At 37.1% G+C, this 12,600-nt stretch overlaps 1 protein-coding gene across 2 annotated transcripts in view; it reads right to left on the reverse strand.

Annotated features, from left to right (window-relative positions):
- Vav3 (vav guanine nucleotide exchange factor 3) overlaps window positions 1-12,600 on the reverse strand; it is a 353,521-nt gene that overhangs the window by 11,628 nt on the left and 329,293 nt on the right. For both annotated transcript variants that reach the window (XM_052179412.1, XM_052179410.1), the window contains exon 25: window positions 8,678-8,807. In XM_052179412.1, the coding sequence (XP_052035372.1) occupies window positions 8,678-8,807 (130 nt within the window). The remainder of the gene's footprint in view (window positions 1-8,677; window positions 8,808-12,600) is intronic.

A 12,600-nucleotide genomic window follows, 5' to 3' on the forward strand; every position in this document is an offset into this window, starting at 1 on the left:
CAAGGGAACATATAGGCATTCACAGGGTCTTTCCTATTATTGAAAATTAAGGCAGTTGATACTGCCTTGGGAATGCAGATCATGTATAGGCACATAGTTTGTGGAGATTTGATTCTAAATATGTGTTTTCTAAAACAAACAAACAAACAAGCAAACCTGTCTGACATTATCTAAATTGTAAGGTACAAGGACTACACTAAGCTCCTTAAGAAGATAAACATGCAGAGATGCTGATTTTAGAGAAGCTTACAAATTATCGAAGACATGGACTCACAGGAAAGTTGTACACTGACATGAAAAGACTCAACTCCCGAGTGAGTCTGTAACAGATACCAGGCTTCACTGATGCCAAAAGGCATGATAAAACCCTCCAGTCCCCTAGAGGTCCTGACTCAATCCTAATGTCATACTCAAGTCTTCTCTTCTTGTTCCATTTCACATCTCATATCTCACTCTTGACTAGATTATCTACAAAATCTGTCACCCTAAACACTTAATTTTGGTCACTTTCACCTAAATGCTGAATGCACCTCCAAATGTGTCCTCATCTCCCATGGTTTACCTAGTCCTTCCTTCCTGTGGTCTTACCTCTTCACAGAAACTAGAGCAAGTCTGTTAAAACTTAAACTCAGACTATCTCTCTCTTTGTTTAAATCCTTCCAAAGGCTTTACATTTTCTTCCAAAGTCAAATACAAAGCATTGTAGGATGTCACAAGGTCTGGCCTCACCTATTTTTTTGTACCTTGTTTCCTAAGTACAGTCTTCCTTTTGTTCCTGTTTAGGTGACATTGCTGACATCACATATGTTCTTCCTGTGCACTATTGGTTCCCTCTCTTATATTTGTGAGTGTTTTCTGTGATCTTCACAGTGAATCCTACCCTAGAATTCTCTATAAACCCAGAAACATAGATCATGGACTCATATAACAAGAAGGAAAACAAGAGTTTATTGCAGAAACAGTGTACAATTTAAATACCACTGGCTGACATTTGATTAAATTATTAAGGTAATTAGGTAAGCAGAGATAACATAATCCCCTAAACTACCATTGTCCTCAATAACTCTTAAGTCAGCACAAATGGTCTATACTCTTAGTAACTAAAGTTATAGGTTTAGCAGTCTGTTCTACAAACAGAGTGTGAGGATATTTATAGGAACTCATAATGAAGAGAATCTCCTGGTCATATAAATGGCATTGTTAGAAAGAAGAACTTTAAGGCTGGTGTTTGGTGTCACCCTGGTTAAAAGTAGAATAAAAACTGAGAATCCATCTCTCTGCTTCACAGCTAAAGGGGCCCTACTTTTGCTCAACCAGTCCAGTTGAAATCTCAAACCATTCTCTAGCATGTTGAGCATCATTACCTTGTTATGTTATTTTTCCAGAGCATTTGTAAATTTCTAACAATTAATAATAATAAATTAATAATAAATTTCTATTATTATTTTCCAACCAATTGTATGCCTTTCCTACCAGCACATATAAACTCCACCAGAGCAGATGTTCATCTGTTCCACTCCCTCCTCTAGATACCCAGCAATTTAGATACTTCTTGCCCTGCAGCAGGGTCTTGATGGGGAGTGAATGATTGGGTGACTATGGAGGAAGATATTGGGAAGGATGTAATAACTAAATAAAAGACAAAATAAGCTTTTAAGTTAATTGAAGTTGGTAGAACTGTTCCCTTTAAGAACACAGGGGGATAAAGGATAGGGGGAATTAATTGGAAAATAGGGACATAGTTTTGTTTTTATTGTTGGATTTTGTATAGTTGGTTTTTATTTTTATTTTTTATTTTTGTTTGTTTGTTCACAAATAGGCCTACTATGAAGCCCTAGCTAGAATGAAATTGATAATATAGACAAGGTTGGCCTCAAACTTGTGGTGGCAGTCCTCCAGCCTTGGCTTACTAAGTGCTGAGATTATAAGAACAAACCACCATTTCCAGTGAAGAATGGCTTTTGCACTGGGGAAAGTAAGTAAAGGAGTCAAGTGATGCCAAAATGCACTGTGAAAAGTTCTGACAAATCAAAGTGTATTCTTAATGTGGCTAGAATGGTTAAATATCTGATAATCACTTATATGGTAAGAGTTAGAATAAGTATTTAAAGTGGGGAGGAAAAAGGTATATAGGAAAAAAAGCCAGCATACTTAATGAAAATATTGTGATAGTTATTGTAAATACATAATTAATTACTTTATAACATATTCCGAGGTTATTATAGTACAATAAAATGTGTATGTATGTGAGTATTGTGTTCTTGTCATAGTTGAAAAAAATAGCTATAGTAGCTAAACTGAGTGATATTTATAGCTAATGTAAGGAAAACCACTTAGTTTTATTCAAGACTTAAGGTGAATGCTTTGTGTGGTAGTTAGAAAAGAAGTCATCTCAGTGTTCAAAGACTGATGACCACCTTCCAAGACTGTAATAAAAGCTATTTGTTTAAAAAGTTTGCTGTAGAGCTGATGAGGCTGGCAAGTTGGAGGTGCCTAGATCTTCAGAGAATTCTTCCCCATTCATGCTTATTGTTAAGGCATTAGGGTGGATTGTGCAATACCCAATAGGTGTGTGTACTACTGAATTAGCTGTAAACAAATAAATGCTGAATTCGTGAGGTGGGAAGAGGGGCTGGGGGTTAAAAGGCAACCCTGGCTGAGGGTGTCCTCGGCATCCTAGTGTTGATAGGACAGAAGAGAGATGCAGAGTTAATACTTGCCATGTGTAAACTTAGAACTCAGTAGCATAAGCAGTATATCATTGGACTGTATCAGACCAAAAAAGCTCTCAGCATTTTCTTGCACAGCTGGGACCCTGAGAGAATTTTTAGAAAGAAAAATGAAAATTTTCTCAATTCAGATAAATGTGCCCAGTTTCCAGGCAAGAATGACTAGACAAATACATCCTTGAGTCAGGGTTGTCACACGATTGCACTACATTCAATATGAGATGATTACATGGATTAACTGCATTGGGGTCAATTTTCAATTTAGAAATAAGACTTCTAGGACTGGACATTGCTAAGATAAGAAGTGCTAAGAATATAAGTACTGTTCTTTGAGCCATGAAATATTAAACAGATAGATTTGAATGAGGTTATCTAAATTTGTAGAATTTAAGTTTGGAATCCAAGGCATGACTACTAATGTCTGGAGTCATCATGCTCAGAACAAAAATGCCTTAGAGAAGCCAATGAAGCTCTTAAAGTGTGTAAATAAAAAGGGTGCATAATGATATATAACCTTGGTTGACCAGTTGTCTAAGAAGTGAACACTCTGTGAGTATCATAGACTGGAGAAGAGGGGAAGTATGAAGATGTCAGGAGAATGTTACAATTAACTTATCCCAGAGTGCACACGATGGGATAGCTGAGCTGAAGCCCAGGAAGCAGAACCAACATGCCAAGGGAAAGTGGGATGGCTTCATCGGTGAATTAAAATTTGCCAAATAAGGCTAACACAAAATTTCACACTGGGCAGCAGCGTGGGATACATGGAAGTGGTGACAGGAACAGCAGTAGTGGTTGCAGGAGCCAAAGCATCCAACACTGCCCACTTGCCAGACAGTCCTCTAAGTGCTTCACACCTACTGACTCGTTTAAGGCTTGGCATCAGAATTAAACATCAAGATGTAGTATTGTATGGTGAAATAAACTAGGAAACTCTAGATAAACTATTTCTTTCCTGTAAGTGAATACAGCAAACTTGTATCAGTCTGTGGAAACCCATTGACGGGGGCAAGCTTTCATAGTGATTGGGGGGGGCAGGGCTTAAGGAATATTCCACTGGAGATGTTAATTTAATGTATATAGAAGGAATTTGAGGATTTCTGTTTTGTCAATTGGCAAATAATTGAGTATTAGTCAGGATTCTCTGGTTCTCAGATTCTATGCAGAGTATTTAAGGCCATGTTTTAGACAAATGACTCAAGTGATGCTTGGAAACCTGCTTTGGTTCACAGTGCTTTCTCTCAAGAGCAGGATGCATTTCATGCTGGCAAAGCTGTAACACTCTGAAAGTACTTCATTGATTTGAAGCCTGGTTCTCCCAGAATGCCTGTTTGTATCATTTGGCCTGTCAGCACCAATACTGTGCAGTCTCTCTATTAGCCATTAGAAAAACAAAAATTGAAATTAGTCTGAAAATTTTTAGAGAGTAGTTAAAAGCAACACTGCAAGATTACCATGGGTCTAACAGTCTTCCCACAGCACACATAAGTATATTTCCAGTCTGATCTTGTGGAATATGATTTTACTTTAAGACTGAGAGGTCTTTGTAGATGTTATGGATCCCAAGTGAAGACCAACCATCTACAGTGGGCCTTAAATTCAGCTGCAACTGCTTTTCTAAGTGGAAAGATGAGGGCACACAGAGGGGCGGGATAAAGATCCAGCAGGCTGCAGTGGTACATCCACAGAGCAAAGAATACTAAGTATTGTTCGGCCATCCAAAGTCTACAGACACATGGACACTATTTTGATTTTAGTCACCTGGCCTCTAGAACACAGTAATTTTGTTTTGTTTTGTTTTTTAATCATTATGTGGTAATGTTTATGATAGTTCTGGGAAAGTAATATGAAATTAAAACTAATATTAAGACTATCAGAATAAAATTAGATATGAAACACAAATGACCAGTGAATAGATGACAAAATACTGAGCATAAAATAAAGCAATCATAAATGAGATTGGATAGATATGGTCATGTTGAATTACAAGGGCAGAAAGCTAAACTACATTAAGTGTATTTTCAGTAGCTTAAGTGATTATTATCCATTACTGTATTAAAATATAGCTAATAAATGCTATGGAATTATCAGGTTATTTCAGGAATAAGACAATGATAATATAGAACATTGAGATTAATAAATATAAATGGCACTAACTTCATATGAAGTGTTTTGCAATTTAAGCACACCATGTCACATGATGCCACCCTCATATGTGCTTTAACTTTATCACAAATGACATTTTTCAAAGAGTCGGGCTCCAGACCTGCAGGATGAATAACACCTCTATGACACATTAGCTTATACTCTGACTTCAGAAGGCTTATGGAATTCTATGACCTTGTTTGTCTTTTGTGGGTTCCCATTCCTCAGTTTGCCCTATTTACTATTGTAGCTCCAGCAGTAGCCCAGTCTTGGCACATGGCAAGTGTTAAATATTCACTGAGTAAAGGAATAAGTAAACAGATGTAAGGAGATCACAGCAAAGCTGTGAATGTGAACCACTCAGTGCACAAGTTCTCTACCTGTCCCCAAATCAGTGATCAGGCTCCTCCTCCACATCTGGGGCCAGTAAAAAAGAGGATACTGCCACCTTCCTGTGATTCCTTTGGGCTTGGCCAGCAGATAGGGTTATCTGCACAGCAACCATTTTTTAATTCTAAATAATTCAAACTTGGGAAAGAGGCAAGAACAGCACCAACAATTCTCACATACCTCATTCACAGTACCCAAATATTAACATCTTACAATGTTTGCTTGGCCAGTCTATGCTTGTTTTTGAGCCATCTGAATACACGTTGCTGACATAATCCATTTTTACTGTCAAATATTTCTGAATGCTTTTTCTGCAAAGATATTCACTATTCTAGCCATAGTACAATTATCAAAGGCAGAAAATTGTGCTGATACAACTTGGCCTAGTTAATCTAGAGAATATATGTGCAAACTTCACTAATTGACCTACTCATGTCTTTTATTAGTAACATAAATAGTATAACATACAAAATATTCATGTGTTGTTATATATACACTGTCTACCTATTAAGAAATTTATCCTTGCTATGTAATGTTTAAGGTTTGAATTGGGTTCACAAATAGGAAAACCTGCACTTCTGCCAGTGTAGCGATTCATCAGAATTACACTCTTCTCATGCACACAAAGAAATAAAATTAGGATGTGATTTCTCAAGGAACACAGTACAATGTCCAATCTCATTCCTCATATAGGAAAGCTGAGGCTGAAACTGGCTAACTTGCCTAAGAGAACAGACCCGCAAATAAACAAGGATTCATTGTAGAGTATAGAAAACAAAAGTCACTTTAGTGTCTTTTAGTGTATATACAGGTATACAGGTAAGTTTAAGTAACCAAAGGCAGAATGGTTAGGGCTATTTTGGATAGTTATGTGATTCTTTTATAGATCTATACAATATTTTCCACCAAACTAGTGCAGTTGCAATAGAAGAAAACCAGTTCTCTCTCCTTTCTTCTCTCCCTCTCCTTTCTTTTTTATTCTCCTCTTTTGGAAACATTCAAGTTATTAAAAGGACATAAAAAAATAGCACCATCTGTATACTCTGGTAGATATCCAGAGACAGCAGAAGATTGTCTCTGCTTGATAATATAGACCTAGGTTTGATTCCAATCAGTACCTTTCTGCATATTAACTTTCATAAGCACACAATAGCTTGGCCATAATTCTATCATATTTTACACACATCAAAAAATGAGCCAAGTTTTCTTTCACAATCCCAAAAGGCATCCATACAATTTGCATCTCCACTGTTATGAGTTATCAAGTTTTGCCGGTGAAGCTCACATCTCACCTCTGTGAAGAACACAAGAAGGTTCTAGGCTTTACCTTACTTTCTCTGCTCCTACATCTTTTATTTTTTTTGAAAGTCATGAAATCTCCAGATCTCAGTCTGAATCTTTATCTTACGGTAATTCTGCTTGGTGAAAGCTATGTCCAGATATTCAGCAGCTATGAACCAGGGATAAGACTAAAGGCTCCCTCAAGCCACTGTTGTGTACAGAATATGTAGCATTTCTTGTTCTCCACCTCCTAGGAAGCACAGCATATTAAGAAAAAAAATACATGTGATGTTTTCATTAAGGGTTAACCCTAAATCAAGACTTAATATAAAGTCAGCAAGGCAAACTTATGAATCTTCAAAGCATAATACAGGCTGCTATGAGAACTGCAAATGCAAACTTATTCAGTCCTTTTGGCATCTAGTGTGTGCTATGTCAGAGTTAGCAGCACAGTTTGGGAGCCTAGTTGGAGGAATTAGGTCACTAGAGTTGGTCTGGCTCGAATTCATGTCAACTCTGATTCCTGTCAAGGTACCTGTACTATTCTAGCCCCCCCAGATCATCTGCTGCTATTCCTATTCTCTGTGGTGGACCATATACCCTCAAACTGTAAGCCCAAATAAACCCTTCCTTTCTTAAATCATTTCTTGCCATATATTTTGGTTTTAGAAACAAGGAAAGTGAAAGTCACAGTGGGATAATGACCTTCCTAAATTCTGGACATCACCCCTCTGTTGCCCACTCCTCCATAGGGCTCTGAAGAAACAAGAGAACTATTCAAATGTGGTTCCATCTGCAGATGGCCTCTTCTGAAATTTCTGTTGTGTCTATCCACTCAAAAGACAGAAAAAAAGAAAAAAGATTTCAACTAATGTTTAAAATGTAATGTACTAATGTAAAAGGAATTGTCATGTAAAAAGAGGTCAGAAGTCACAATTTGGATAGACTTTTAAGAAATTTGCAGAAAAACTACTTTTAGGATAAATATCCATTTTGAATGAGTAAAAGTAAGGCCTGTGATAATCTAAGATAATCAGAAAATCTTGAGCTAAAATAGATAAAATTATAAAGGTATTTAAACATCCAAGACAAAGCATGTTCTTGCTTGTCTCAGCATGAGTTTGGACATACATCAATGAACAAGCACGAAGCTTTACAAAAATTAACAAAAAAGCAACTCTCAGCTAATGTGACAAATGACTTCCATATTGTTCAGAAGTACATGGAACTGTGCTGATGTTGCAAACCTGAGCATCCCCCCCGCCCCCGCTTTAGTGTAAGATTTTAAGGAAGTAAATAAAATAAACTTCAAGTTATTTTACACTGGTGCAAATCTTTTTCGGAACTACTTCTTGAAATTCCAGTTGTCCAGTTGTATTTAATAAATTTATTCAGGATTCTAACAATGGTAAAATTACTTTCATTTCTCCTCCAAAGTAGATTTGTTTTTCTCTCATTATCATGTTCTCTGCATAGTTGGGTGTCTGTCCAAGAGGTTTGCATAAAATGAAATGGTGTGGCAGTTTATGACTTGGTTTCGCCAAAGCTGTGATGCATTTGTATGTCTATGTGCTATGTATTGTCATCCTCTATGATTACTTATGATTATGTATAGTTTTTAAAAAATACCAACAAAATATGTTAATCTTTTCAAAATGCTGGATTGAGATAAGAACATTATAAGCCTTAGGATACTAGGTACACTGGAAGAGCTCTGTTAGATACTATTCATGAAACAGTGTTACAGTCACAAATGTTATGTATAAATTAAAGAAAGCATGGTTAATATAAAACCTAGTGAAAAGTACAAAACTTTACACATTAATATATCGCTTACATTTTGATGGCTGTTTTAACACAGATACAATTTTTAATTTGTCACAAAAAAACTGTAACTAGACAGTCACGAACCTTTTGGTCCTTCTTACTCTGCTTAGCTCCAGGAAAAAAAGTGTCTGTTCAAGGCATTAGCATATTAATTGGCCATATTTCAAACTTCAGAATGAAGATGTTTAATGTTATTTTGCTTCAAACCACTTAAGTGACCATATATATATTAATATATATATATATATATATATATATAAATAATATATATATTTAAAAAATGAATTCTCAATTACAATACTCACAATTGTTGCCTGTTCTATTACCCCTCTGGCCAGCTGTCTGTTCTGGCTCCTTGTATGGGAACTGTAGCGTGGTATCTAAGGTCCTGAACCCTTCTTTAAGAGAATGGTGCTTGTAGTACTCCACAAGTTCCTTTAAGAGAGCAGATTAAAGAGAGGTCTTGTTATTTTTGTTCTCAAATAAACCCTTTAATACCTCATTATATAGGACAGAAGGATAACCATTTGAAGCCTAACATTTCCAAATATATAATAGTGTGAATAAGAGGTCTGTCTACTCTCTGGATGTACCTGACTCCCCTCTCCCCATCCCCCCAAGACGCTATCCTGTTTACTGGAGATCTTTGTTCTTGTTTGGTTATCCTCTATTGTTCTTCAGGCATGCCGAGCATCCTGTTTGTCTTCAGTCAGATGTGGTACTGAGAAGAAGACATGCTTAACTTTGATCTCAGAGTAGTAATTATTGTTGTTATTAGTGAGAGACATGTCTTTCTGAAGAAAAAAATGAAAGGAACAGCTGTTTGCTTGAGTATATAGCAATTTCTACTTTCCCCCATTTTGCTTTCAACTTGTCAGAAAAACAAACTTGATACTAAATGTACTTTTCCACACAAAAAGGTTCGTGGAGCTCTCGACACTCCTCGGCAGCCTGTCTGCTTTACACTGGTGAGATGTTCCTGTGGTGCATCTCAGCTCCCAGTGTCACCCAGCATTCACAAAGGGCAGCCAGGTGCTTCCCTCTAATTGCTGTTTAGAAATACTTTGTCTTAAACAGCTCAAAGCTGCATATAAACTCCTACCATATTTTAAACTGAATCTTCAGGACAATCTTTTTCTGTGTATCTTAGTTTCCTATTCTACGCACATCTGAATCCTTCTAATATAAACCAAAGCGGAATCATTCATAATGAAAATGTTATCAGTAGAATAATGTGGCAGATATGAAGTATCTGATAAATAGTTGAAATGAAAATAAAAACAAATTAAACAAAGTAGCCAATGCGTCTGTCACAGCACCCTTAAAAAGTATGGAAGAGCAACTCATTTCTTGAGAAAGTAACATTGTCCATTGATCCAACACATCTAGTCAGTGGTAAGCTTCCTAAAATAAATCAATCAGGCCAGAACTCACTCACAACATGAAGATGGAAAAAAAAAGGATTATCAATGATTTTTTTTCTTTTCGGTCTAATTCAGACATGCTGTGTACCGCTTTGAGCTGGGAGTGCTAGGGCTCAGAAAAATGATGAAGCCAAGGTGCCCATTCTGCAGTTCGTAGCGCAGATCGGAGAGTGAAGGGTTATAAGACCTTGGAGGCACAAAGAACTTTCTTTAGTGTGTTCAACTGGGAAGCAAGATGAGATGGCATGATGGACTTGGCTTGGTTAAATCAAAGACCAGGCACTTTTAAATCTCAATATATAATAATGGCAAAGAGATCATTCCAGGTGGGGGTATCCAGGGCTGAGGCACAAAGGCAGCAAAGTAAAAATCCCAGGCCTGGGTTCTGGAGATGGCTCAGCAGACGGGAGCACTTGTTACAGAGCATGAGTGAGGGCCTGAGTTCACATTGCAGCCACCACGTAGGAATCGGGCTAGAGCCACATATGTGCCTATAACCCCACAATTATGTAGTGGAGGACACAGAAGAAACCCTGCTGGCTGCCAGCCTAGCTCCAGAGCCTGTGAGTGAACTGGGTGGAGAATGGGGAGACTGTATTACGTGATATCTTGCTCTGGTCTCTCCATATTTGTGCCTGTGCAAAGAGCACATGGATTTTAATATGTATACACACTCACATATTCTGTCACCTTAATAAACAGAAAGCAGTACGGTTTATCTAAATCACCGGATAAAGCAAATGAAGCTTCTTTTTGTCCATCCCCACATTTGGAAAATGAGGGCCATAAAATATCACACAGCTTCCAGATCTTCCTGGAGCCCACAGAACAGGAGTGCTCGATGAAACAAAGGTGTGTAGAATCTGACTAACAGCAAAAGGGCAGAAGGAAACAAAGGAAACAAACCACCAATGAGAACACTGTATCTTGGAAATGGAAATCTATATGAGAATATGTCTGGTAATATGCTGATTTTTTATATGATTTTCCAAGAGTAGCTCAGAAGTTAAATTGTACTTAGTAAAAAAGTATAATCATTTTACTTTTTTGATGATGGAATAAAATACTTAAGGAAAACTCTGTGTTTGCATGTGGCATCATTGATCCCAATGATACCAAGGACTTGTTTCTTTAGTCTTGACACTTCAATTAAGATGTGCTATTTTCTTTGACAATATAAATATGAATCTGAAACAAATTGTGCAGTTCAATAGCTTTGAATATCAACTTAACTTTATCAGAGAGAATATAAATTTTATAAATTATAAATCATTAATAAGATTAATGTGAAGTTGGCTATAAATTATTGAACTATTGAACAGAAAAAAAGTTTTGTTGATCATTTAATATTTTTACAGAAGGAAAAGAAAAAAGACTTTTCTAAGAACCGGGGTCAGGCAATTTAGTAAACTGCAGATGGTGTTTAATACCTGGCTAAGCATGGAAGGATTTTAGTTACATTTTTACAGTCTTAGACGGTAAATCTTCCTAACAGGCTTCTGAGTAGAATTAAGGAGCGCCAATGTGGATTGTTTCCAATTCACGGCTTTATGCTCTCTGTAGTTTAGTCTAATCCACCCCTGCTTTAGCAGTCATTGACCTTCAGGTACAACAAGCAAATAAGATGACTCCAAACAAAAGAAATCTCTAAGCTTCCCTTATCTCAGCCGACACAGTGGTGTCAACAATCCAACCCCGAGAAATAATGAGTGTGGGCCAGTCATTCCAATTACCAAAGAAACAGGCACTGGAGATGGCTTACAAACAACATTTGGAATGGCTTGTCTGGCATACATGAAAATCAGAACAAAATTAATGCCTTGTAATCTGGAATCAGAAGGTCATTTAGGTTGGAACGTAATGACTAAGAAAAACAAAGACTTTGATTAACTAAGCTATTGAAACCCAAGGGAAGAAGTTCTGGTCCCAAGCACCAAATTCAGCCTTTTCTGTGAGACACCAGCTAATTTAAAATAAGCTTTTAGAGTCTGCATGTGCTTAGAATCCTTTCTTATAGAAATTTTATTCCAAGCTAGAAGGTGATTCGTATGCAGAAGAATATAATGTAATGCAGATAGTGAGATTAGTGAGATGCTGAACTACTATTGAGAAATGGCGCAAGTCTTCACACCAACACTTACTGAGATGGGAACTCAGTATATAGCACAGCACAATAAACTGTGCCTGCTAGAGGTTGTATGACCTTTATTTGTTTTAAAGACACACCCTACATCTTGGAACCTCCTCTCCTTTTCCAAAGAAGTATGTTACCAAAATGTGAACCACCTCTTTTAAGCAAGTATCCGTGTGGCATTTTCTTTTTTTTTTGTTTTGTTTTGTTTTGTTTTGTTTTGTTTTTTATTCGATATAATTTATTTACATTTCAAATGATTTCCCCTTTTCTAGGCCCCGACTCCCCGAAAGTCCCGTAAGTCCCCTTCTCTTCCCCTGTCCTCCCACCCACCCCTTCCCATTTCCCTGTTCTGGTTTTGCTGAATACTGCTTCACTGAGTCTTTCCAGAACCAGGGGCCACTCCTCCTTTCTCCTTGTACCTCATTTGATGTGTGGATTATGTTTTGGGTATTCCAGTTTTCTAGGTTAATATCCACTTATTAGTGAGTGCATACCATGATTCACCTTTTGAGTCTGGGTTACCTCACTTAGTATGATGTTCTCTAGCTCCATCCATTTGCCTAAGAATTTCATGAATTCATTGTTTCTAATGGCTGAATAGTACTCCATTGTGTAGATATACCACATTTTTTGCATCCACTCTTCTGTTGAGGGATACCTGGGTTCTTTC

This window comes from Apodemus sylvaticus, chromosome 4, assembly GCF_947179515.1.
Source record: "Apodemus sylvaticus chromosome 4, mApoSyl1.1, whole genome shotgun sequence".
NCBI classification, from domain to species: domain Eukaryota; kingdom Metazoa; phylum Chordata; class Mammalia; order Rodentia; family Muridae; genus Apodemus; species Apodemus sylvaticus.